General features: G+C 46.8%; 1 protein-coding gene across 4 annotated transcripts in view; it reads right to left on the reverse strand.

Annotated features, from left to right (window-relative positions):
- Window positions 1–379: 379 nt before the first annotated feature.
- Window positions 380–25,165, reverse strand: part of LOC109906742 (UDP-glucose:glycoprotein glucosyltransferase 1) — a 28,047-nt gene continuing 3,261 nt past the window's right edge. For 2 of the 4 annotated variants that reach the window (XM_031792597.1, XM_031792596.1), the window contains exons 11-39: window positions 25,011–25,102; window positions 12,476–12,626; window positions 11,524–11,643; window positions 11,289–11,374; window positions 10,474–10,609; window positions 10,220–10,351; window positions 9,970–10,134; window positions 9,753–9,873; window positions 9,538–9,636; window positions 9,358–9,381; window positions 8,943–9,037; window positions 8,630–8,836; window positions 8,347–8,478; window positions 8,039–8,265; window positions 6,215–6,317; window positions 6,036–6,115; window positions 5,698–5,887; window positions 5,356–5,514; window positions 5,120–5,205; window positions 4,894–4,978; window positions 4,667–4,755; window positions 4,452–4,556; window positions 4,292–4,376; window positions 3,974–4,156; window positions 3,723–3,883; window positions 3,514–3,628; window positions 3,247–3,363; window positions 2,996–3,146; window positions 380–1,515 (exon numbers count right to left, since the gene is read on the reverse strand). In XM_031792597.1, the coding sequence (XP_031648457.1) occupies window positions 1,493–1,515; window positions 2,996–3,146; window positions 3,247–3,363; window positions 3,514–3,628; window positions 3,723–3,883; window positions 3,974–4,156; window positions 4,292–4,376; window positions 4,452–4,556; window positions 4,667–4,755; window positions 4,894–4,978; window positions 5,120–5,205; window positions 5,356–5,514; window positions 5,698–5,887; window positions 6,036–6,115; window positions 6,215–6,317; window positions 8,039–8,265; window positions 8,347–8,478; window positions 8,630–8,836; window positions 8,943–9,037; window positions 9,358–9,381; window positions 9,538–9,636; window positions 9,753–9,873; window positions 9,970–10,134; window positions 10,220–10,351; window positions 10,474–10,609; window positions 11,289–11,374; window positions 11,524–11,643; window positions 12,476–12,626; window positions 25,011–25,102 (3,519 nt within the window). In that variant the 3' untranslated portion in view covers window positions 380–1,492. The remainder of the gene's footprint in view (window positions 1,516–2,995; window positions 3,147–3,246; window positions 3,364–3,513; window positions 3,629–3,722; window positions 3,884–3,973; window positions 4,157–4,291; window positions 4,377–4,451; window positions 4,557–4,666; window positions 4,756–4,893; window positions 4,979–5,119; window positions 5,206–5,355; window positions 5,515–5,697; window positions 5,888–6,035; window positions 6,116–6,214; window positions 6,318–8,038; window positions 8,266–8,346; window positions 8,479–8,629; window positions 8,837–8,942; window positions 9,038–9,357; window positions 9,382–9,537; window positions 9,637–9,752; window positions 9,874–9,969; window positions 10,135–10,219; window positions 10,352–10,473; window positions 10,610–11,288; window positions 11,375–11,523; window positions 11,644–12,475; window positions 12,627–25,010; window positions 25,103–25,165) is intronic. The other 2 variants (XM_031792599.1, XM_031792598.1) reach the window with 1 other exon arrangement.

Below are 25,165 nucleotides of genomic sequence, written 5' to 3' on the forward strand. Positions count from 1 at the left end.
TATATCAGTACACTTGTAACAACTAGGGACCTAGTCATTACAAATATTAGACCAAATAAACTGTTACATTTTTATGTTAGCGAAATTCGACACTCATTGACCGCTATACAAAAACTCACCTGCTGGAGAACACCGATTTTGGGCCCTGTTATCCCTCTCGCTTTGTCTCTTCCTCTCCATACTGAACACACCCCAGAATTGGTCTGCCTATGTAAGTCCAGCCTTTTAATAGTAAATCTGTAGTCATTCTCCAGCCATTACTGTATTCTTATAGATGGCACGGTATATAAGAGTATAATCCAAATATCTTACCAGTAAAACAAACAGAAAGGAAACACCAACATGTAGAAGAGGGATCAGCGTCACTAAATGACAAGTGTTGGGTTCCTTGGTTTTTATTACAAAATAATGATTTCCCACAATTAACAGTACATATCCAGCCAAAACAAAGAACGGAAACAGCCAGCGGTTGGCAATGGATGACTAACAGTGTTTACTCTAGAACAGACCACAGCGGAGAAAACAGGAGTTAACTAAAGCAGGGGTGGCCAATCTGACCCTAGGCTTTGTTCCAGTCAAGCAGTCTTATTCAACAAGCCCATGTATCATGATCTTCATTAAAGACTGACATGATGAAATAGGTATATTGCTAGAAAAAAAAAACTGCACCCACAGACCTTTTGTGGATAAGATTGGCCACCCGGAACTACAACATTCTAGTCATATGCCTGCTGCCTTTCAAGTCGCTGTTACAATCAATTTGAGTGATCACGGAACTCCCAGTGCCGTCTGTCGCTGATACGTCCCCACCAGTCCCCACCCACACATCCCTTAACTCCACATCACGCTCACAAGGATGCAACGTTCCGAATGTTACAGGTAAATTGTATTGTAGAGATATGAATCCCTATTTTACTACATGACAGAACTAATGTCTGTTTCACATTAAATAAAATGTCGCTCCAGTCCTCTTTGTATTGTCATTAGGAGATTGAATCAGATCGATTGGCCAAAACCACCTTTCCCTGAGTTTGACACAGGCCATGGACAACTGAAGTCTAAAGCACAGAAACAGAAGGCATAGAACAGGACAAAACTCTCATCTCATAACTTAAGCTGCTATTTATCAGTGTGATTTAACTCCTAAGCCCAAACCTCTACCCACAGACAGTCGTTTAATAAGGTGTCCTAATCAGTACAAACATGGATGGATCAAAAATATTGGAGGTGGGAACTGTTGGAATAGTCTGATTTTTCAGACCCACACCATCCACTAACAGTCACCCCATATCATCCCTACCCAGCACCCCTTCCCTATCCCGTATCCTCACCACTCTCAACAGAGAAAATACAAATACATGGAAAATTAATGATTGAATGAGTATTGGTTTGCAGTCAGTCTATCATTGCTGTTCCAAAGGAGAACAGCATTGTCTATTAACATGGTTCCATCTTTTGTTGCTGCTACAGCCACATCTTCCATCCGCTGGTCTCACAACTCTGTATGTGTATCATCTAGGAGAGAGAGGGGAGGAAGAAGAGGGATTAGTCAACTGTGTATGTATGTATGTATGTATGCATGCATGCATGCATGCATGCATGCATGTATATTTTTGTATACTACCGTTCAAAAGTTTGGGGTCACTTAGAAATGTCCTTGTTTTTTAAATTAAAGCACATTTTTTTGAACATTAAAATAACATCAAATTGATCAGAAATACAGTGTAGACATTGTTAATGTTGGAAATGACTATTGTAGCTGGAAATGGCACATTTTTATGGAACATCTACAGAGGCCCATTATCAGCAACCATCACTCCTGTGTTCCAATGGCACGTTGTGTTAGCTAATCCAAGTTTATCATTTTAAAAGGCTAATTTATCATTAGAAAACCCTTTTGCAATTATGTTAGCACAGCTGAAAACTGGTGTTCTGATTAAAGAAGCAATAAAACTGGCCTTCTTTAGACTAGATGAGTATCTGGAGCATCAGCATTTGTGGGTTCGATTACAGGCTCAAAATGGCCGACAAACTTGAATCCGACCATCACCCTTGGTGAGACAAAACCGCGACTCGTCAGTGAAGAGCACTTTTTGCCAGTCCTGTCTGGTCCAACGACGGTGGGTTTGTGACCATTGGCGACATTGTTGCCGGTGATGTTTGATGAGGACCTGTCTTCCAACAGGCCTACAAGCTTCTGTCAGCCTATTGCAGACAGTCTGAGCACTGATGGAGGGATTGTGCATTCCTGGTGTAACTCGGGCAGTTGTTTCCGTCCTGTACCTGTCACGCAGGTGTGATGTTTGGATGTACCGATCCTGTGCAGGTGTTGGTACATGTGTTCACTGTGAGGGCGATCAGCCCGTCCTGTCTCCCTGTAGCTCTGTCTTTAGGCGTCTCACAGTACAGACATTGCAATTTATTGCCCTGGCCACATCTGCAGTCCTCATGCCTCCTTGCAGCATGCCTAAGGCACGTTCACACAGATGAGCAGGGACCCTGGGCATCTTTCTTTTGGTCTTTTTCAGTGTCAGTAGAAAGGCCTCTTTAGTGTCCTAAGTTTTCATAGTGACCTTAATTGCCTACCGTCTGTAAGCTGTTAAGTGTCTTAACGACCATTCCACAGGTGCATGTTCATTTTTTATTTTTTATTTTACCTTTATTTAACCAGGCAAGTCAGTTAAGAACACATTCTTATTTTCAATGACGGCCTGGGAACAGTGGGTTAACTGCCTGTTCAGGGGCAGAACGACAGATTTGTACCTTGTCAGCTCGGGGGTTTGAACTCACAACCTTCCGGTTACTAGTCCAACGCTCTAACCACTAGGCTACCCTGCCGCCCCAAACATTAATTGTTTATGGTTCATTGAACAAGCATGGGATACGTGTTTAAACCCTTTACAATGATGATCTGTGAGGTTATTTTGATTTTTACAAATAAACTTTAAAAGACAGAGTCCAGAAAATGTTCTTTTTTTGCTGAGTTTATATGTACCTGGCTTGTCCTTCTGTGTGGTATGGTTCTCTGCTCCTCTCTCCTGGACTCTGTTCTGCAGGCGTTTGATCTCCTGGTCGTAGTCGCTCCACTCTGCTACGATACGAACAGCTGCCTGCAACTTGGGCTCCTTGGTCTGGGGGTTGTTACACTGGAGGAAGGGTTAAACATTTTAGCTTCACTGTCCAAATAAACACAGAGTGGAGTGTAAAAACACAGACATGACTAGAATCTGCACACACACTTCGTACCAGATCGATAGTCTTGGCCTTTTTCTTAGAGTTGTCGTCACACCAAGTCTCACACCAGAGCCACTCCTGAGGTAGAGACTTGATAGGCACCTGGTGGATCATATTATTAGGCAGATCCTGGAGAGACAGAGAGAGTATAGGAAAATATTAGAAAAGTAAATACACAGAGTTGAAGCGAATTTAACTTCACAAAGGTTGTTTGGGAATATCAAATGTTAGGAAAATCTAAATGTTATACACCCATATTCACTTTTAACACACACACACCTGGTCGAGGTTGGACAGGCTGTTGGGGTCTTGACTCAGGCCTTGGTATTGTCCTCTCAGTCTGTCTCCTGCTGCTATCTTACGGAACCTCTTCAGATCTACCACATACAGAGCACTGGAGAGACAGAGGGTTACACACACATATGCCTCTACCCCCCCCCCCCCCCCCCCACACACACACACACACACACACACACACACTCAGTTACCTGATGTGATATTTGCGTCCAGCGAGGTGACTCGCCCAGTAGCCAGACTTCCAGAAGCGGAAGCCGTCCATCTCTCTCCGGCTCTCACAGAACGGTGTGTAGCCATACGGCGCTCCTTCAAGGTCAAAGTCACGGAGCTCCTTCAGGTCGGTACGCACTATCTGTAGGAGGAGAGAGGAAAGAGAGTTCTCAGGTTTACACAAATCAGAGACATGGACATTGAGTGTGTGTGCACGTGTGTGTGTGTGTACCTGATCTGCGTCCACGAATAAGAACTTGTCGACGGACAGAGGGAACAAGACATCCAGGAAGAGGATCTTGTAACCCCAGATAATCCTCTGTTTCTCAGTCTGCTGGTGTAACCACCGCGGCCACTTATACTGGACGAGTTCATACTGGAAACCATACTGCTCTGCCATGTACGGGATAAACTCCTGTGGGAATAACATTTATTCTGGAGTAAACTCAATGAAAACTCGATATTGGAAACCCTATTCATACCGCCACACTCAAAGTAAACTCCTAAAGGAGAGAATAACAGATTATATTTATATTTTATACTTAACTACCTTAAATGCCGGGGACAGGTAGTTTTTGAGGAACCAGAACTTGACTGGTGTTTTGGTGTTCTTTAGAACAGACAACATCATGATCCTAAGAGAGAGAACAAATTGTGGGATTACAACAGACAAACATTTGGAAAAACCACACACGCGCACACACACGTACCTGAGGAAACGTTCGTAGAGGTGTCCAGAGGCCAAAGAGAATATGTTGATGACATCATCCTTCTCCTGTTTACTCTCCTCCGTCTTCACACCTCCTGTAAACCCTCTGGAGAGAGAAAGACAGGGAGAGAATAAACACCATCAGATTCAGCAGAGATCAAATAGGTATGAAACAGTAGATGTAAAGGGTGGAGCTGGATGCTTAGAGAGAGACACCTGGTGAGTGACTCCCAGAAGCCCGAGTCGTTCTCCTGGGTTCCATCACTCAACAGCTCCTCACTGAACTTCTCTGGCCTCTTCTGGACCTGATCAACAACACACGATCAATACATTATTTAGCAATGGACTTATTGATCAATTCGATTACAACCTAAGCTTTATTGGGACCTGACATCAACCAACAATATGAAAGCTGTACTCTACAGCTGGGGTCAAAGCAGTACCTTGACTTTGATGATCCGGCTTTTGAAGTTGTTTAGCACCACGATGAGGTCATCAGCGTCTGCTGGAGAGTCTGTTCCATCATGACTGGAAGAGAGGATGTGACGTCAGAAAGAGGAACAACAGGGTGTGCATTGTGCAGGCTTTTGTTCCAGCCCAGCACTAATACGCATGGTTCCACTAGTCATGTGCTAAACTGAAGACGCCGTGATATGTGATCTTCCGTACCTGTAGATCTTGTAGATTTCGTCAGACCGCCCCCCCCTCAGCTTCAGGATCCAGGCTCCTGGGTTAGCCTTCAACTGGAAATAACCCTGAGGACGACGACAACACAAAGCCCTCGTTCAACCACAACAACGGAGAATAGAAAGGTGTCTGCCTATCAACAGAGGTTAGGGTTAGAGGTCAGGGTTGGCCATGACGACAGAGTCAGACATTAGGGTTAGAAGTCAGAGGTGACTCACCAGGTTGGCCATGACGATGGTGTCGACGATGACAGGGTTGGAGGGGGTTCCCAGGGTGAACTGGAGTCCTCTGGGGGGCTGACCTGTACTCACGTCAAAACAGTGACCCTCCAGCAGCAGATGTTCCAACTCGTATTCTGCTGCTACTATACTGTCCACCTAGACAGGGAGAATAGAGAACCATTATTAAACCTTTAAAATAAATTACTTAGACAAATACCAGAATACTCCGTCCACAGTCACTACACTCTCCAGCTGAAGAGGTGCAGGACAACATTAGCCAAGGCAACCGTGCTATAAATAGAACACAATCCTAAAAACAAAACAGCACAGAAAACACACCTCTTCCAGGTAGATATTGTCCAGGTCATATCTAGTGCGTATAGACTCCACCATCCAGCTCTCAGGGGTGTTGAGGTTGAGTGTGAAGAGGGGAGTTTGAGGCATGTCCAGGAACTTAGCCAGGGGACCAGGGGAGAAACTACCGTCAGTCTGGAACAACACCTCAGGCTCCAACACATACCGGTAGAAACTGGGAGAAGAGAGGAGGGTTTAGAGAAACACAGGAAAAACCCTCAGGTACTACCAGGGACCTCTAAGGGTAAGGAAACTAAGACAACAGAAACGAGGTCCCAGCAGTTAAAACAGGATGACCTGCATGTAGCTGGGGTCTTGCTCACCTTTTGAGAGGCAGGTCTGAGAGTTTGGACTGGCAGTTCATAAACACGCGCAGGTTCACATTGACCAGCTTCTTCAACACCTGGTGGGGAGAGAAACATGGAGAGACAGATGGCTGTGAGACAGAGTACTTGGAGTGAGACAGAACTCCTAAGTGACAGTTATTAGAAGCGGTACGAACCAATAGGAGCGGGGCTAGTTTCTGGGCGTCCCTGGTTACGGGGTCTACCACGGCAACCATGTCAAAGTAGACTTCTCCCTCTGTGGGCCGGATCTTTACAGCACTGTGGACCAATCATAGACCAGAGAGGTAAACAGAATGTACAGTGCCTTGCGAAAGTATTCGGCCCCCTTGAACTTTGCGACCTTTTGCCACATTTCAGGTTTCAAACATAAAGATATAAAACTGTATTTTTTTGTGAAGAATCAACAACAAGTGGGACACAATCATGAAGTGGAACGACATTTATTGGATATTTCAAACTTTTTTAACAAATCAAAAACTGAAAAATTGGGCGTGCAAAATTATTCAGCCCCCTTAAGTTAATACTTTGTAGCACCACCTTTTGCTGCGATTACAGCTGTAAGTCGCTTGGGGTATGTCTATCAGTTTTGCACATCGAGAGACTGACATTTTTTCCCATTCCTCCTTGCAAAACAGCTCGAGCTCAGTGAGGTTGGATGGAGAGCATTTGTGAACAGCAGTTTTCAGTTCTTTCCACAGATTCTCGATTGGATTCAGGTCTGGACTTTGACTTGGCCATTCTAACACCTGGATATGTTTATTTTTGAACCATTCCATTGTAGATTTTGCTTTATGTTTTGGATCATTGTCTTGTTGGAAGACAAATCTCCGTCCCAGTCTCAGGTCTTTTGCAGACTCCATCAGGTTTTCTTCCAGAATGGTCCTGTATTTGGCTCCATCCATCTTCCCATCAATTTTAACCATCTTCCCTGTCCCTGCTGAAGAAAAGCAGGCCCAAACCATGATGCTGCCACCACCATGTTTGACAGTGGGGATGGTGTGTTCAGGGTGATGAGCTGTGTTGCTTTTACGCCAAACATAACGTTTTGCATTGTTGCCAAAAAGTTCAATTTTGGTTTCATCTGACCAGAGCACCTTCTTCCACATGTTTGGTGTGTCTCCCAGGTGGCTTGTGGCAAACTTTAAACAACACTTTTTATGGATATCTTTAAGAAATGGCTTTCTTCTTGCCACTCTTCCATAAAGGCCAGATTTGTGCAATATACGACTGATTGTTGTCCTATGGACAGAGTCTCCCACCTCAGCTGTAGATCTCTGCAGTTCATCCAGAGTGATCATGGGCCTCTTGGCTGCATCTCTGATCAGTCTTCTCCTTGTATGAGCTGAAAGTTTAGAGGGACGGCCAGGTCTTGGTAGATTTGCAGTGGTCTGATACTCCTTCCATTTCAATATTATCGCTTGCACAGTGCTCCTTGGGATGTTTAAAGCTTGGGAAATCTTTTTGTATCCAAATCCGGCTTTAAACTTCTTCACAACAGTATCTCGGACCCGCCTGGTGTTTTCCTTGTTCTTCATGATGCTCTCTGCGCTTTTAACGGACCTCTGAGACTATCACAGTGCAGGTGCATTTATACGGAGACTTGATTACACACAGGTGGATTGTATTTATCATCATTAGTCATTTAGGTCAACATTGGATCATTCAGAGATCCTCACTGAACTTCTGGAGAGAGTTTGCTGCACTGAAAGTAAAGGGGCTGAATAATTTTGCACGCCCAATTTTTAAATTTTTGATTTGTTAAAAAGGTTTGAAATATCCAATAAATGTCGTTCCACTTCAAGATTTTGTCCCACTTGTTATTGATTCTTCACAAAAAAATACAGTTTTATATCTTTATGTTTGAAGCCTGAAATGTGGCAAAAGGTCGCAAAGTTCAAGGGGGCCGAATACTTTCGCAAGGCACTGTATATAGGCAATGAATAAAAACATTAAGTAAAACGTTTGATTAGTTCCAGTACCTGTATCGGTCATCAGCAAAGGCATGTTCTATCCTGGCCTCTCCTTTGGGCTGAGAGGAGAGCAGAGAGTCAATCTTCATCACCAGGTCACTGGCCCGGTCCTCCTCCACCCCAAACTGCTGGACCTTGCTTTTGATTCGCTCTCCCGAGGTCTTCAAAATGATACTCTCCAATAGGAGGAAGTCATCTTGGTTAAAGACCTCCCCTTCCTCTAGCGGACCAATGAGCTGTCGGCAGAGAGAGACAAACACCATTGTGACACTTCGATCACAGTAGGAAGCATGCTAGTGTGTGTGTGGCCCACTCACCCGTCCGTTGCTGATGACTGCTCTCTGTCCTTTCCCCAGCTTGAGAACGTCTCGGCAGTAGACAGCGTGAGACAGAAGGAAGTCAAACTTAGGACCTTCAAACGCACTCTTAAACAAGGCAACGTCCATACCCTGGAGAAATGAAAGAAAAACAGGACTGTTTTTAAAGAACAGGACAGTATAGTAAAGGGTGAGACAGAACGGTGTATAACGTGTGTGTATAACGTGTGTGTATAACGTGTGTGTATAACGTGTGTGTATAACGTGTGTGTAAACTCTTTACCCCGACAGTGAACTGTGTGACGTCGGCCCCAGTCTCCAGTGCCTTAGCGGTCTCTTCTTTAGCCAGCTTGGTGATGTAGTTTTTAGCGTTGTTAGCTGTCTGGGTCTGCATGCTGGCCCATATCGCCCTGGCAACATGACTGTTCTCCTTGGATGGGCTGTCACTAGGGTTGTTGATCAGGCCCAATCGCACGTTGTTACTGGTTTTCTGTTGAAGGCAGATTTAGGAGAATCGTTCAGATGGTAGTTTTTTTTTTGTGTGGAGTTTTTTGGTCGTGTTATAGTGACATCGTATCAGTGTGACATCATCATACCATGTGTCTGATGGCATCGTATAATAGCTGGCGTCCGGAAGGTTGGTCAAAATCTCCCACAACCCAGAACGTGACTGGACGGATGTAGCCATCATCTAGAGAGAGAGAGAGGGAGTTGAAGAGGAGGAGATGGGGAGAGTAAAGGGTCACAGACCTCCTTAATCCTGAAATGTACGCGGTTTGATGTTGCAGTGCCATCTCAATACTTAGTCTTTGAGAAAGTCTCTCTCTCTCTCTCTCTCTCTCTCTCTAACACAAACACAAACACAAACAAGCATGTCATCTCACAGAGATGCAAGATGGTGTGATAATATTTACGAGGTGTGAGATATGGTGGATTCACAGAACTATGGATCGTAATACTGTCTGTTGAGAGAGAAAGTAGAGAAAGTGCAGGAAAATAAATAAGGGTTACCATGGTGGTCCTTGGGGGCCATCCCTGACAGAACAAAATCACAGAGGAGAAAGAACAGAATAGATAGACAAGAGATTTAGGGCTGAAAAGTAGGAGCACATAGTGTTTAGCTCAATAAGATGAAGCTCTTTATGTGTAGCTGTGTGTATATATATATATATATATATCTCTCTCTCTTACCCTTCTTGGTCATGTAGTTCATGCTGTTAGCCACAGCAGTGCTCTTCTCTTTGCTGTCCAGGAACAGAAAGCGAGCGTACTCATCTATGAAATGGTTATCTGTCAGGAAAGAGAGAGGTGGTTAAGATGGTTCCGTCTGTGTGTGTGTGTGTGTGTGTGTGTGTGTGTGTGTGTGTGTGTGTGTGTGTGTGTGTGTGTGTGTGTGTAAAACTCACTAGTATTAGATAGGTCCAGGTACGTCCTGGCAGTCGACAGGATTCGAGGGTTGATACGAGGGACAACGTTGGGTTGGGTCATGATGAAATCCACCACATCTTGATCAGTGGCCAGCTCACCCTAGGAAGACACAACAAGAGAAGGTCAGTGTGTGTGTGTGTGTGTGTGTGTGTGTGTGTGTGTGTGTGTGTGTGTGTGTGTGTGTGTAAAACTCACCATGTAGACAGCCCGTTGGTAGAAGCTGGTAGTCTCCAGTATTTTGTGCATGGTGACAGTTTCTAGCTCCTCTGGGTCTAGCTGTTCTCGCTGGTACGGCATTCCGTTGTACATCACCACTGGCAACGGACCTACACCCGTCTGCATGTAGTAGCCACGCCCTTCCTGGCGGAGGTAGATAGGGAAACGGTACATGAAAATTATACCGTTCTGCCAAGAAACATCACGGCACATAAAAGCAGAACCATACCTTCCGGTTGTCGTCGTAAGTGGAGTCTGGTCCAAGAATGCTGCTGACCTCCACATAGGGAAACTTCTTCTCCAACACCTTGACGACATCACCTACACTTAGCTTACCACCGCTAGGCACGCGGTTAAACATCTAGAGAGGGAGAGAGGAGATTCAAAGAGAGAATTTCCATCTGATTGGTCAGGCTGATGTTCCAGATCACTGGGATTGGTCAAAAGACTCATCAATGATTCTCATTGGTCAGACCGACTCACCGAGATGATGGTGTCAAAGGCGGCGGGAGCGTCCAGCTCTTCTCTGATGTAGTTAAAGGCCCGGAGCAGAGCCACACCTGCATCCTCCATACCATCGATCTCATCAACATCAGACACCACAAACACCAGCCCAATCCTACAACACACACAGCAGGGTTATTAGTGATGGGAATTGCCAGGGACCTCACGACACTTAGGTGCCGATACGCTATGTATTGCGATTCTCACGATTCTACATGTATTGCGATTCGATACTGTGATTTTATTGCGATTGGATGTTCCAGACATATTGCTCACCATGTCTGCTACAGGGAGACGAGAGACAAGAGCCATGAGAAAACTAAATAAAAGTCATGGAAATAAAAGTGCTGAAAACAAATTGGCTCTCAATTTAGAAAGATTGAGAAGGAGCTATGAAGGAAAACTACATGAGTTATAATATTGCGATAGTCAAAAGGATGCAATACGTCGTCAAAAATAATACCCCGAAATGTAACTGTATCGACCCCCCGCCCCGCCCCTCACTAAGGGTTATACACAGTTACTCACATCCACATAGACTATACGGCAGAATTAGAACCAACATGGCCTTCGAGGGCGGCAGGTAGCCTAGTGGTTAGAGTGTTGGGCCAGTAACCAAAAGCTTTCTAGATCGAATCCCTGAGCTGACCAGGTAAAAATCTGTCATTCTGCCCCTGAACAAGGCAGTCTACCCACTGTTCCTAGGCCGTCATTGTAAACAAGAATTTGTTCTTAAAACTGACTTGCCTAGTTAAATAAAAACAACTATTTTTGCTAGAAACACACCCCCCTACCTGAGTGGGATGTTATTGCTGTAGAACATCTCAGCAACATTCAACAGCTCAGCAGAACTCTCATGGGTCGGGTCCAGAATCACCACCTAAAACACAAGACATCCTTTGTTTTTGCTGTCAGTTACAAAAATGTACACGATACGTTTCGTGTAGCTGCACGACACTACAGACTCATCACACGAGTTCATGCCAATACGTTTGGTGTCACTGTCTGACACACGTATCATGTACTCACGAGGTTGTGAAAGTTTTTCCGGATCTGTCGTATGACTCCGGGGAAGGTTGGTCTGAGGAGCTCCTGGACGTTGTAGGGCCATGAGCCGTACCTGCTGTCTGTCTCCAGGTTATTAATCCACTGAGAAGAGATTAGATTATCATCAAAATGATCCATGCAAAACAAGAGTTGGGTTATACACGTTTAAAGTCTTGACTGTATACTGAACAAAAATATAAAAACATGCAACAATTTCAACAATTTTACTGAGTTACAGTTCACAGAAGGAAATCAGTCAATTGAAATAAATTCATTAGGCTCTAACCCACTGGGGAGCCTGGCCCAGCCAATCAGAATGAGTTTTTCTCCACAAAATGGCTTTTTTTACAGACAGAAATACTTGTCAGTGTCACCAGCTGTCTGGTCTCAAACGACCCCGCAGGTGAAGAAGCCGGATGTGGAGATCATGGGCTGGCGTGGTTACACGTGGTTTGCGGTTGTGAGGCAGGTTGGACATACTGCCAAATTCTCTAAAATGACGTTGGGGGCGGCATATGGTAGAGAAACTAACATTCAATTTTCTGGCAACAGTTCTGGTGGAATGTCCTGCAGTCTGTGACATTGTGTTGTGTGACAAAACTGCACATTGTGGCCTAGTGTCTCCAGCACAAGGTGCACCTGTGTAATGATCACGCTGTTTAATCCGCTTCTTGACATGTCACACCTGTCAAGGTGGATGGATTATCTTGGCAAAGGAAAAATGCTCACTAACAGGGATGTAAAGAGATTTGTGCACAACATTTGAGAGAAATAAACTTTTTTTTCATATGGAACATTTCTGGGATCTTTTATTTCAGCTCATGAAACATGGGACCAACACTTCACATGTTGCGTTTATATATTTGTTCAGTATATATACACGGATGACATAGTTGGATGGTTAGGGTTAAATAAAGGGGTAGGTGTGTCTTACGTTGACAGCAGGATTGCGGATGTCCACAGCGTAGTCCGAGTCAGAAGGCTGTACGTTGAGTTTGAGGATGTCGTGGATGAAGGGAGTCTCAATAAGGAGAGAACGCAGACCTTCCATCACCCTGGCCTCACTACGGAGAACCTCAAACACACTGGAAACACACACACAGTCAGTATCTGACCTGGTACTGTTTGTCTGAAGGTGTGTGTGTGTCTGAAGATGTGTGTGTGTGTGTCTGAAGGTGTCTGAAGGTGTGTGTGTGTGTGTCTGAAGGTGTGTGTGTGTGTGTCTGAAGGTGTGTGTGTGTGTGTGTGTGTGTGTGTGTGTGTGTGTGTGTGTGTGTGTGTGTGTGTCTGAAGGTGTGTGTGTGTGTGTGTGTGTGTGTCTGAAGGTGTGTGTGTGTGTGTGTGTGTGTGTCTGAAGGTGTGTGTGTGTGTGTGTGTGTCTGAAGGTGTGTGTGTCTGAAGGTGTGTGTGTCTGAAGGTGTGTGTGTGTCTGAAGGTGTCTGAAGGTGTGTGTGTGTCTGAAGGTGTCTGAAGGTGTGTGTGTGTCTGAAGGTGTGTGTGTGTGTGTCTGAAGGTGTGGTGTGTGTGTGTCTGAAGGTGTGTGTGTGTGTCTGAAGGTGTGTGTGTGTGTGTGTCTGAAGGTGTGTGTGTGTGTCTGAAGGTGTGTGTGTGTGTGTGTGTCTGAAGGTGTGTGTGTGTGTCTGAAGGTGTCTGAAGGTGTCTGAAGGTGTGTGTGTGTGTGTGTCTGAAGGTGTGTGTGTGTGTGTGTCTGAAGGTGTGTGTGTGTGTGTGTCTGAAGGTGTGTGTGTGTGTCTGAAGGTGTGTGTGTGTGTGTGTCTGAAGGTGTGTGTGTGTGTCTGAGGTGTGTGTGGTGTGTGTGTCTGAAGGTGTGTGTGTGTGTGTGTGTCTGAAGGTGTGTGTGTGTCTGAAGGTGTGTGTGTGTGTGTGTGTCTGAAGGTGTGTGTGTGTCTGAAGGTGTGTGTGTGTGTGTGTGTCTGAAGGGTGTGTGTGTGTGTGTGTGTCTGAAGGTGTGTGTGTGTGTGTTGTCTGAAGGTGTGTGTGTGTGTGTGTCTGAAGGTGTGTGTGTGTGTGTCTGAAGGTGTGTGTGTGTGTGTCTGAAGGTGTGTGTGGTGTGTGTCTGAAGGTGTGTGTGGTGTGTCTGAAGGTGTGTGTGTCTGACAGGTGTGTGTTGTCTGTGTCTGAAGGTGTGTCTGTGTCTGAAGGTGTGTGTGTCTGTGTCTGAAGGTGTGTGTGTGTGTGTGTCTGAAGGTGTGGTGTGTGTGTGTCTGAAGGTGTGTGTGTGTGTGTCTGAAGGTGTGGTGTGTGTGTCTGAAGGTGTGTGTGTGTGTGTCTGAAGGTGTGTGTGGTGTGTGTCTGAAGGTGTGTGTGTGTGTGTCTGAAGGTGTGTGTGTGTGTGTCTGAAGGTGTGGTGTGTGTGTCTGAAGGTGTGTGTGTGTGTGTGTGTGTGTGTGTGTCTGAAGGTGTGTGTGTGTGTCTGAAGGTGTGTTGTGTGTGTGTGTGTGTGTGTGTGTGTCTGAGGTGTGTGTGTGTGTGTGTGTGTGTGTGTGTCTGAAGGTGTGTGTGTGTGTGGTGTGTGTGTCTGAAGATGTGTGTGTGTTGTGTCTGTGTCTGAAGATGTGTGTGTGTGTGTGTCTGTGTCTGAAGATGTGTGTGTGTGTGTCTGTGTCTGAAGATGTGTGTGTGTGTGTGTCTGTGTCTGAAGATGTGTGTGTGTGTGTGTGTGTGTGTCTGTGTCTGAAGGTGTGTGTGTGTCTGAAGGTGTGTGTGTGTCTGTGTCTGAAGGTGTGTGTGTGTCTGTGTCTGAAGGTGCTGTGTGTCTGTGGTCTGAAGTGTGGTGTGTGTGTCTGTGTCCTGAAGGTGTGTGTGTGTGTCTGTCTCTGAAGGTGTGTGTGTGTCTGTCCTCTGAAGGTGTGGTGTGTGGTCTGTGTCTGAAGGTGTGTGTGTGTCTGAAGGTGTGGTGTGTGTCTGAAGGTAAGGTGAGGTTTCGAAGTGTTGTGAGGTTGTTGTCTGTGTCTGAAGGTGTGTGTGTGTGTGTCTGAAGGTGTGGTGGTGTGTGTGTGTGTCTGTGTCTGAAGATGTGTGTGTGTGTGTGTGTGTCTGAAGGTGTGTGTGTGTGTGTGGTGTGTCTGAAGGTGTGTGTGTGTGTGTGTCTGAAGGTGTGGTGTGTGGTGTGTGTGTCTGAAGATGTGTGTGTGTGTGTGTGTGTCTGAAGATGTGTGTGTGTGTGTGTCTGAAGATGTGTGTGTGTGTGTGTGTGTGTGTGTCTGAAGATGTGTGTGTGTGTGTGTGTGTCTGAATGTGTGTGTGTGTGTGGTGTGTGTGTGTGTCTGAATGTGTGTGTGTGTGTGTGTGTGTCTGAATGTGTTGTGTGTCTGAAGATGTGTGTGTGTGTCTGAAGGTGTGTGTGTGTGTGTGTGTCTGAAGGTGTGTGTGTGTGTCTGAAGGTGTGTGTGTGTGTGTGTGTGTGTCTGAAGGTGTGTGTGTGTGTGCGTGTGTGTCTGAAGGTGTGTGTGTGTGTGCGTGTGTGGTGTCTGAAGGTGTGTGTGTGTGTGTGTGTGTGTCTGAAGGTGTGTGTGTGTGTGTGTGTCTGAAGATGTGTGTGTGTGTGTGTGTGTCTGAAGATGTGTGTGTGTGTGTGTGTGTCTGAAGATGTGTGGTGTGTGTGTGTGTGTCTGAAGATGTGTGTGTGTTGTGTGTGTGTGGTGTTTGTGTGTGTGTGTGTGTGTCTGTGTGTGGTGTGTGTGTGTGTGGTGTGGTCTGTGTCTGAAGGTGTGTGTGTGTCTGTGTCTGAAGGTGTGTGTTTGTCTGTGTCTGAAGGTGTGTGTGGTCTGTGTCTGAAGGTGTGTGTGGTGTGTCTGTCCTCTGAAGGTGTGTGTGTGTCCTGTCTCTGAAGGTGTGTGTGTGTCCTGTGTCTGAAGGTGTGTGTGTGTCTGAAGGTGTGTGTGTGTCTGTGTCTGAAGGTGTGTGTGTGTCTGTGTCTGAAGGTGTGTGTGGTGTCTGTGTCTGAAGATGTGTGTGTGTGTGTGTGTGTCTGAAGATGTGTGTGTGTGTGTGTGTGTCTGAAGATGTTGTGTGTGTGTGTGTGTGTGTGTCTGTGTGTGTGTGTGTGTGTGTGTGTGTGTCTGTGTCTGAAGGTGTGTGTGTGTCTGTCTCTGAAGGTGTGTGTGTGTCTGTGTCTGAAGGTGTGTGTGTGTCTGTGTCTGAAGGTGTGTGTGTCTGTGTCTGAAGGTGTGTGTGTGTGTCTGTCTCTGAAGGTGTGTGTGTGTCTGTCTCTGAAGGTGTGTGTGTGTCTGTGTCTGAAGGTGTGTGTGTGTCTGAAGGTGTGTGTGTGTCTGTGTCTGAAGGTGTGTGTGTCTGTGTCTGAAGGTGTGTGTGTGTCTGAAGGTGTGTGTGTGTGTGTCTGAAGATGTGTGTGTGTGTGTGTGTGTGTGTGTGTCTGAAGATGTGTGTGTGTGTGTGTGTGTGCGTGTGTGTGTGTCTGAAGATGTGTGTGTGTGTGTGTGTGTGTGCGTGTGTGTGTGTCTGAAGATGTGTGTGTGTGTGTGTGTGTTGTGTGTGTGTGTGTGTGTGTCTGAAGATGTGTGTGTGTGTGTGTGTGTGGTCTGAAGATGTGTGTGTGTCTGAAGATGTGTGTGTGTGTGTCTGAAGATGTGTGTGTGTCTGAAGAGTTGTGTGTGTGTGTGTGTGTGTCCTGAGATTGTGTGTGTGTGTGTGTGTGTGTGTGTCTGAAGATGTGTGTGTGTGTGTGTTGTGTGTGTGTGTTGTGGTGTGTGTGTCTGAAGATGTGTGTGGTGTGTGTGTGTGTGTCTGAAGATGTGTGTGTGTGTGTGTGTGTGTGTGTCTGAAGATGTGTGTGTGTGTGTGTGTGTCTGAAGATGTGTGTGTGGTGTGTGTGTGTCTGAAGATGTGTGTGTGTGTGTGTGTGTCTGAAGATGTGTGTGTGTGTGTGTGTTGGTCTGAAGATGTGTTGGTGTTGTGTGGTGTGTGTGTGGTCTGAAGATGTGTGTGTGTGTGTGTGTGTGTCTGAAGATGTGTGTGTGTGTGTGTGTGTGTGTCTGAAGATGTGTGTGGTGTGTGTGTGGTGTCTGAAGATGTGTGTGTGTGTGTGTGTGTGTCTGTGTCTGAAGGTGTGTGTGTGTGTCTGTGTCTGAAGGTGTGTGTGTGTGTCTGTCTCTGAAGGTGTGTGTGTGTCTGAAGGTGTGTGTGTGTGTGTCTGAAGGTGTGTTGTGTGTGTGTGTGTGTGTCTGAAGATGTGTGTGTGTGTGTGTGTGTGTGTGTCTGAAGATGTGTGTGTGTGTGTTGTGTCTGAAGATGTGTGTGTGTGTGTGTCTGAAAGATGTGTGGTGTGTGTGTGTCTGTGTCTGAAGATGTGTGTGTGTGTGTGTGTCTGTGTCTGAAGATGTGTGTGTGTGTGTGTGTCTGTGTCTGAAGGTGTGTGTGTGTCTGAAGGTGTGTGTGTGTCTGTCTCTGAAGTGTGTGTGTGTGTCTGTGTCTGAAGGTGTGTGTGTGTCTGTCTCTGAAGGTGTGTGTGTTCTGTGTCCTGAAGGTGTGTGTGTGTCTGTGTCTGAAGGTGTGTGTGTGTCTGTGTCTGAAGGTGTGTGTGTGTGTGTCTGTGTCTGAAATTGTGTGTGTGTGTGTGTTCCTGTGTCTGAAGTTGTGTGTGTGTGTGTGTCTGTGTCCTGAGGGGTGTGTGTGTGTCTGAAGGTGTGTGTGTGTCTGTGTCTGAAGGTGTGTGGTGTGTCTGTGTCTGAAGGGGTGTGTGTCTGTCTCTGAAGGTGTGTGTGTGTGTCTGTGTCTGAAGGTGTGTGTGTGTCTGTCTCTGAAGGTGTGTGTGTGTCTGTGTCTGAAGGTGTGTGTGTGTCTGTGTCTGAAGGTGTGTGTGTGTCTGTGTCTGAAGGTGTGTGTGTGTCTGAAGGTGTGTGTGTGTTCTGAAGGTGTGTGGTGTCTGAAGGGTGTGTGTGTTGTCTGAAGGTGTGTGTGTGTCTGAAGATGTGTGTGTGTTGGTGGTGGGTCTGAAGGTGTGTGTGTGTTGTGTGTGTGTGTGTGTCTGAAGATGTGTGTGTGTGTGTGTGTTTGTCTGAAGATTGTGTGTGTGTGTGTGTGTTGTGTGTCTGAAGATGTGTGNGTGTGTGTGTGTGTGTCTGAAGGTGTGTGGTGGTGTCTGTGTCTGAAGGTGTGGTGTGTGTGTCTGTCTCTGAAGGTGTGTGTTGTGTCTGTGTCTGAAGGTGTGTGTGTTGTGTGTCTGAAGGGTGTGTGTGTGTCTGTGTCTGAAGGTGTGTGTGTGTGTGTGTGTGTGTGGGTCTGAAGATGTGTGTGTGTGTGTGTCTTGTGTCTGAAGATGTGTGTGGTGTGTCTGTGTCTGAAGGGTGTGTGTGTCTGTGTCTGAAGGTGTGTGTGGTGTCTGTGTCTGAAGGTGTGTGTGTGTGTCTGTGTCTGAAGGTGTGTGTGTGTGTCTGTGTCTGAAGGTGTGTGTGTGTGTCTGTCTCTGAAGGTGTGTGTGTGTGTCTGTCTCTGAAGGTGTGTGTGTGTCTGTGTCTGAAGGTGTGTGTGTGTCTGAAGGTGTGTGTGTGTCTGTGTCTGAAGGTGTGTGTGTGTCTGTGTCTGAGGTGTGTGGTGTTGTCTGTGCTCTGAAGTGTGTGTGTGGTCTGTCTCTGAAGGTGTGTTGTGTGTGTGTCTGAAGATGTGGTGTGTTGTGTGTGTGTGTCTGAAGATGTGGTGTGTGTGTGTGTGTGTCTGAAGATGTGTGGTGTGTGTGTGTGGTCTGAAGATGTGTGTGTGTGTGTGTGTGTCTGAAGATGTGTGTGTGTGTGTGTGTGTGTCTGAAGATGTGTGTGTGTGTGTGGTGTGTCTGAAGATGTGTGTGTGTGTGTGTGTGTGTCTGAAGATGTGTGTGGTGTGTTGTGTGTCTGAAGATGTGTTGTGTGTGTGTGTGTGTCTGAAGATGTGTGTGGTTGTGTGGTGTTCTGAAGATGTGTGTGTGTGTGTGTGTGTGTCTGAAGATGTGTGTGTGTGTGTGGTGTGTCTGAAGATGTGTGTGTGTGTGTGTGTGTGTGTGGTGTCTGAAGATGTGTGTGTGTGTGTGTGTGTGTGTGTGTGTCTGAAGATGTGTGGTGTGTGTGTGTGTGTGTGTGTCTGAAGAGTGTGTGTTGGTGTGTGTGTGTGTCTGAAGATGTGTGTGTGTTGTGTGTGTGTGTGTCTGAAGATGTGTGTGTGTGTGTGTGTGTGTGTCTGAAGATGTGTGTGTGTGTGTGTGTGTGTGTTGAAGATGTGTGTGTGTGTGTGTGTGTGTGTGTGTGTGTGTTGTGTGTGGTGTGTTGTCTGAAGATTGTTGTGTGTGTGTGTGTCTGAAGATGTGTGTGTGTCTGAAGATGTGTGTTGTGTGTGTGTCTGAAGATGTGTGTGTGTGTGTGTCTGAAGATGTGTGTGTGTGTGTGTGTGTGTGTGTCTGAGATGTGTGTGTGTGTGTGTGTGTGTGTGTGTCTGTGTCTGAAGATGTGTGTGGTGTGGTGTGTGTGTCTGAAGATGTGTGTGTGTGTGTGTGTGTCTGAAGATGTGTGTTGTGTGTGTGTGTTGTTGAAGATGTGTGTGTGTGTGTGTGTGTTCTGAAGATGTGTGTGTGTGTGTGGTGTGTCTGAAGATGTGTGTGTGTGTTGTGTGTGTGTGTCTGAAGATGTGTGTGTGTGTGGTGTGTGTGTGTCTGAAGATGTGTGTGTGTGTGTGTGTGTGTTGTCTGAAGATGTGTGTGTGTGTGTGTGTGTGTGTGTCTGAAGATGTGTGTGTGTGTGTGTGTGTGTGTCTGAAGATGTGTGTGTGTGTGTGTGTGTGTGTGTGTCTGTGAGATGTGTGTGTGTGTGTGTGTGTGTGTGTCTGAAGATGTGTGTGTGGTGTGTGTGTGTGTGTGTGTGTCTGAAGATGTGTGTGTGTGTGTGTGTGTCTGAAGATGTGTGTGTGTGTGTGTGTCTGAAGATGTGTGTGTGTGTGTGTGTGTGTGTGTGTGTCTGAAGATGTGTGTGTGTGTGTGTGTGTCTGAAGATGTGTGTGTGTGTGTGTGTGTCTGAAGATGTGTGTGTGTGTCTGAAGATGTGTGTGTGTGTGTGTGTGTGTGTGTGTGTCTGAAGGTGTTGGTGTTGTCTGTGTTGAAGGTTGTGTGTGTGTCTGTGTCTGAAGGTGTGTGTGTGTGTGTGTGTCTGAATGTGTGTGTGTGTGTCTGAAGATGTGTGTGTGTGTGTGTGTGTGTGTGTCTGAAGATGTGTGTGTGTGTGTGTGTGTGTGTGTGTGTGTTGTGTGTGTGTGTGTGTCTGAAGATGTGTGTGTGTGTGTGTGTGTGTGTGTGTCTGAAGGTGTGTGTTGTGTCTCTGTGTCTGAAGGGTGTGTGTGTGTTGTGTCTGTTCTGAAGGTGTGTGTGTGTGTGTCTGTGTCTGAAGGTGTGTGTGTGTGTGTCTGTGTCTGAAGGTGTGTGTGTGTGTGTCTGTGTCTGAAGGTGTGTGTGGTGTGTGTCTGTGTTGAAGGTGTGTGTGGGTGTGTCTGTGTCTGAAGTGTGTGTGTGTGTGTTGTGTCTGAAGGTGTGTGTGTGTGTGTCTGTGTCTGAAGGTTGTGTGTGTGTGTCTGTGTCTGAAGGTGTGTGTGTGTGTGTCTGTGTCTGAAGGTGTGTGTGTGTGTGTCTGTGTCTGAAGGTGTGTGTGTGTGTGTCTGTGTCTGAAGGTGTGTGTGTGTGTGTGGGTGATGGTGTGTGTGTTGAAGATGCTGTGTGTGTGTGTGTGTGTGTCGTGATGTGTGTGTGTTGTGTGTGTCTGAAGATGTGTGTGTGTGTGTGTGTGTCTGAAGATGTGTGTGTGTGTGTGTGTCTGAAGATGTGTGTGTGTGTGTGTGTCTGAAGATGTGTGTGTGTGTGTGTGTCTGAAGATGTGTGTGTGTGTGTGTGTCTGAAGATGTGTGTGTGTGTGTGTGTGTCTGTGTCTGAAGATGTGTGTGTGTGTGTGTGTGTCTGTGTCTGAAGGTGTGTGTCTGTGTCTGAAGGTGTGTCTGTGTCTGAAGGTGTGTGTGTGTCTGAAGGTGTGTGTGTGTGTCTGTGTCTGAAGGTGTGTGTGTGTGTGTCTGTGTCTGAAGGTGTGTGTGTGTGTCTGTGTCTGAAGGTGTGTGTGTGTGTGTCTGTGTCTGAAGGTGTGTGTGTGTGTCTGTCTCTGAAGGTGTGTGTGTGTCTGTCTCTGAAGGTGTGTGTGTGTCTGTCTCTGAAGGTGTGTGTGTGTCTGTGTCTGAAGGTGTGTGTGTGTCTGAAGGTGTGTGTGTGTCTGTGTCTGAAGGTGTGTGTGTGTCTGAAGGTGTGTGTGTGTCTGTGTCTGAAGGTGTGTGTGTGTCTGTGTCTGAAGTGTGTGTGTGTCTGAAGGTGTGTGTGTGTCTGTGTCTGAAGGTGTGTGTGTGTGTGTCTGTGTGTCTGTGTCTGAAGGTGTGTGTGTGTGTGTGTCTGTGTCTGAAGGTGTGTGTGTGTGTGTGTGTGTGTGTGTGTGTGTGTGTCTGAAGATGTGTGTGTGTGTGTGTGTGTGTCTGTGTGTGTGTGTGTGTGTCTGAAGATGTGTTGTGTGTGTGTGTGTGTGTCTGAAGATGTGTGTGTGTGTGTGTGTGTGTCTGAAGATGTGTGTGTGTGTGTGTGTGTGTCTGAAGATGTGTGTGTGTGTGTGTCTGAAGATGTGTGTGTGTGTGTGTGTGTGTGTCTGAAGATGTGTGTGTGTGTGTGTCTGTGTCTGAAGATGTGTGTGTGTGTGTGTCTGTGTCTGAAGATGTGTGTGTGTGTGTGTGTCTGTGTCTGAAGATGTGTGTGTGTGTGTGTGTGTGTCTGTGTCTGAAGATGTGTGTGTGTGTGTGTGTGTCTGTGTCTGAAGGTGTGTCTGTGTCTGAAGGTGTGTGTGTCTGTGTCTGAAGGTGTGTGTGTGTGTCTGTGTCTGAAGGTGTGTGTGTGTGTCTGTCTCTGAAGGTGTGTGTGTGTCTGTCTCTGAAGGTGTGTGTGTGTCTGTGTCTGAAGGTGTGTGTGTGTCTGAAGGTGTTGTGGTGTCTGTGTCTGAAGGTGTGTGTGTGTCTGTAGGTGTGTGTGGTCTGTGTCTGAAGGTGTGGTGTGTGTGTCTGTGTCTGAAGGTGTGTGTGTGTGTCTGTGTCTGAAGGTGTGTGTGTGTGTCTGTGTCTGAAGGTGTGTGTGTGTGTCTGTGTCTGAAGGTGTGTGTGTGTGTCTGTGTCTGAAGGTGTGTGTGTGTGTCTGTGTCTGAAGGTGTGTGTGTGTGTGTCTGTTGTCTGAAGGTGCGTGTGTGTTTCTGTGTCTGAAGGTGTGTGTGTGTGTGTGTCTGTCTCTGAAGGTGTGTGTGTGTGTCTGTCTCTGAAGGTGTGTGTGTGTCTGTCTCTGAAGGTGTGTGTGTGGGTCTGTGTGTCTGAAGGTGTGGTGTCGTGTCTGAAGGTGTGTGTTGTGTCTGTGTCTGAAGGTGTGTGTGTGTGTGTCTGTGTCTGAAGGTGTTGTGTGTGTGTGTGGTCTGTGTCTGAAGATTGTGTGTGTGTGTGTGTGTGTCTGTGTCTGAAGATGTGTGTGTGTGTGTGTGTCTGTGTCTGTGTCTGAAGGTGTGTGTGTGTCTGAAGGTGTGTGTGTGTCTGAAGGTGTGTGTGTGTGTGTGTGTCTGTGTCTGAAGATGTGTGTGTGTGTGTGTGTGTGTGTCTGTGTCTGAAGGTGTGTGTGTGTCTGAAGGTGTGTGTGTGTCTGAAGGTGTGTGTGTGTCTGTGTCTGAAGGTGTGTGTGTCTGTCTGAAGGTGTGTGTGTGTGTCTGTGTCTGAAGGTGTGTGTGTGTGTCTGTGTCTGAAGGGTGTGTGTGTGTGTCTGTCTCTGAAGGTGTGTGTGTGTCTGTCTCTGAAGGTGTGTGTGTGTCTGTGTCTGAAGGTGTGTGTGTGTCTGAAGGTGTGTGTGTGTCTGTGTCTGAAGGTGTGTGTGTGTCTGTGTTGAAGTGTGTGTCTGTAAGGTGTGTGTGTGTGTCTGTCTCTGAAGGTGTGTGTGTGTCTGTGTCTGAAGGTGTGTGTGTGTCTGAAGGTGTGTGTGTGTCTGTGTCTGAAGGTGTGTGTGTGTCTGTGTCTGAAGGTGTGTGTGTGTGTGTCTGTGTCTGAAGGTGTGTGTGTGTGGTGTGTGTGTGTGTGTGTCTGAAGATGTGTGTGTGTGTGTGTGTGTGTGTCTGAAGATGTGTGTGTGTGTGTGTGTGTGTCTGAAGATGTGTGTGTGTGTGTGTGTGTGTGTGTGTGTGTCTGAAGATGTGTGTGTGTGTGTGTGTGTGTCTGAAGATGTGTGTGTGTGTGTGTGTGTGTCTGAAGATGTGTGTGTGTGTGTGTGTGTGTCTGTCTCTGAAGGTGTGTGTGTGCTGTGTCTGAAGGTGTTGTGTGTGTCTGAAGGTGTGTGTGTGTCTGTGTCTGAAGGTGGTGTGTGTGTGTCTGTGTCTGAAGGTGTGTGTGTTGTGTGTGTGTCTGTGTCTGAAGATGTGTGTGTGTGTGTGTGTGTCTGTGTCTGAAGATGTGTGTGTGTGTGTGTGTGTCTGTGTCTGTGTCTGAAGGTGTGTGTGTGTCTGAAGGTGTGTGTGTGTCTGAAGGTGTGTGTGTGTGTGTGTGTCTGTGTCTGAAGATGTGTGTGTGTGTGTGTGTGTGTCTGTGTCTGAAGGTGTGTGGTGTGTCTGAAGGTGTGTGTGTGTCTGAAGGTGTGTGTGTGTCTGTGTCTGAAGGTGTGTGTGTCTGTGTCTGAAGGTGTGTGTGTGTGTCTGTGTCTGAAGGTGTGTGTGTGTGTCTGTGTCTGAAGGTGTGTGTGTGTGTCTGTCTCTGAAGGTGTGTGTGTGTCTGTCTCTGAAGGTGTGTGTGTGTCTGTGTCTGAAGGTGTGTGTGTGTCTGAAGGTGTGGTGTGTGTCTGTGTCTGAAGGTGTGTGTGTGTCTGTGTCTGAAGGGTGTGTGTGTGTGTCTGTGTCTGAAGGTGTGTGTGTGTGTCTGTGTCTGAAGGTGTGTGTGTGTCTGTGTCTGAAGGTGTGTGTGTGTCTGTGTCTGAAGGTGTGTGTGTGTCTGAAGGTGTGTGTGTGTCTGTGTCTGAAGGTGTGTGTGTGTGTGTCTGTGTCTGAAGGTGTGTGTGTGTGTGTGTGTCGTGTGTGTCTGAAGGTGTGTGTGTGTGTGTGTGTGTGTGTGTGAAGGATGTGGTGTGTGTGTGTGTGTGTGTGTCTGAAGATGTGTGTGTGGTGTGTGTGTGTGTGTCTGAAGATGTGTGTGTGTGTGTGTGTGTGTGTCTGAAGATGTGTGTGTGTGTGTGTGTGTGTGTCTGAAGATGTGTGTTGTGTGTGTGTGTGTGTCTGAAGATGTGTGTGTGTGTGTGTGTGTGTCTGAAGATGTGTGTGTGTGTGTGTGTGTGTCTGAAGATGTGTGTGTGTGTGTGTGTGTGTCTGAAGATGGTGTGTGTGTGTGTGTGTCTGAAGATGTGTGTGTGTGTGTGGTGTCTGAAGATGTGTGTGTGTGTGTGTGTGTTGTCTGAAGATGTGTGTGTGTTGTGTGTGTGTGTGTGTCTGAAGATGTGTGTGTGTGTGTGTGTGTGTCTGAAGATGTGTGTGTGTGTGTGTGTGTGTGTCTGAAGATGTGTGTGTGGGTGTGTGTGTGTGTCTGAAGATGTGTGTGTGTGTGTGTGTGTGTCTGAAGATGTGTGTGTGGTGTGTGTGTGTGTGTGTCTGAAGGTGTGGTGTGTGTCTGTGTCTGAAGGTGTGTTGTGTGTGTGTCTGTGTCTGAAGGTTGTGGGTGTGTGGTGTCTGAAGGTTGTGTGTGTGTGTGTCTGTGTCTGAAGGTGTTGTGTGTGTGTGTCTGTGTCTGAAGGTGTTGTGGTCTGTGTCTGAAGGTGTGTGGTGTGTCTGTGTCTGAAGGGTGTGTGTGTGTCTGTGTCTGAAGGTGTGTGTGTGTGTCTGTGTCTGAAGGTGTGTGTGTGTGTCTGTGTCTGAAGGTGTGTGTGTGTGTCTGTGTCTGAAGGTGTGTGTGTGTGTCTGTGTCTGAAGGTGTGTGTGTGTGTCTGTGTCTGAAGGTGTGTGTGTGTGTCCTGGTCTGAAGGTGTGTGTGTGTGTCTGTGTCTGAAGGTGTGTGTGTGTGTCTGTGTCTGAAGGTGTGTGTGTGTGTCTGTGTCTGAAGGTGGTGTGTGTCTGTGTCTGAAGGTGTGTGTGTGTCTGTGTCTGAAGGTGTGTGTGGTCTGTGTCTGAAGGTGTGTGTGTGTCTGTGTCTGAAGGTGTGTGTGTGTCTGTGTCTGAAGGTGTGTGTGTGTCTGAAGGTGTGTGTGTGTCTGTGTCTGAAGGTGTGTGTGTGTCTGTGTCTGAAGGTGTGTGTGTGTCTGTGTCTGAAGGTGTGTGTGTGTCTGTGTCTGAAGGTGTGTGTGCGTCTGTGTCTGAAGGTGTGTGTGCGTCTGTGTCTGAAGGTGTGTGTGTGTCTGTGTCTGAAGGTGTGTGTGTGTGTGTGTGTGTCTGTAGGTGTCTGTGTGTGTGTACCTGAATATGTCCTGTGTGTCCAGGTCTATGTGTAGTCCGTTGATGAATAGAGCAGAGTCTCCAGGCTGCAATCCCAGAGTTCCCTTAAAAAACTGGAGAGAAGAAGAGCGGTACAGTCATTACATGTTAATGGCTAGTAGAGTGAGACAGGGAAG

This window comes from Oncorhynchus kisutch, linkage group LG16 (genome assembly GCF_002021735.2).
Source record: "Oncorhynchus kisutch isolate 150728-3 linkage group LG16, Okis_V2, whole genome shotgun sequence".
NCBI classification, from domain to species: domain Eukaryota; kingdom Metazoa; phylum Chordata; class Actinopteri; order Salmoniformes; family Salmonidae; genus Oncorhynchus; species Oncorhynchus kisutch.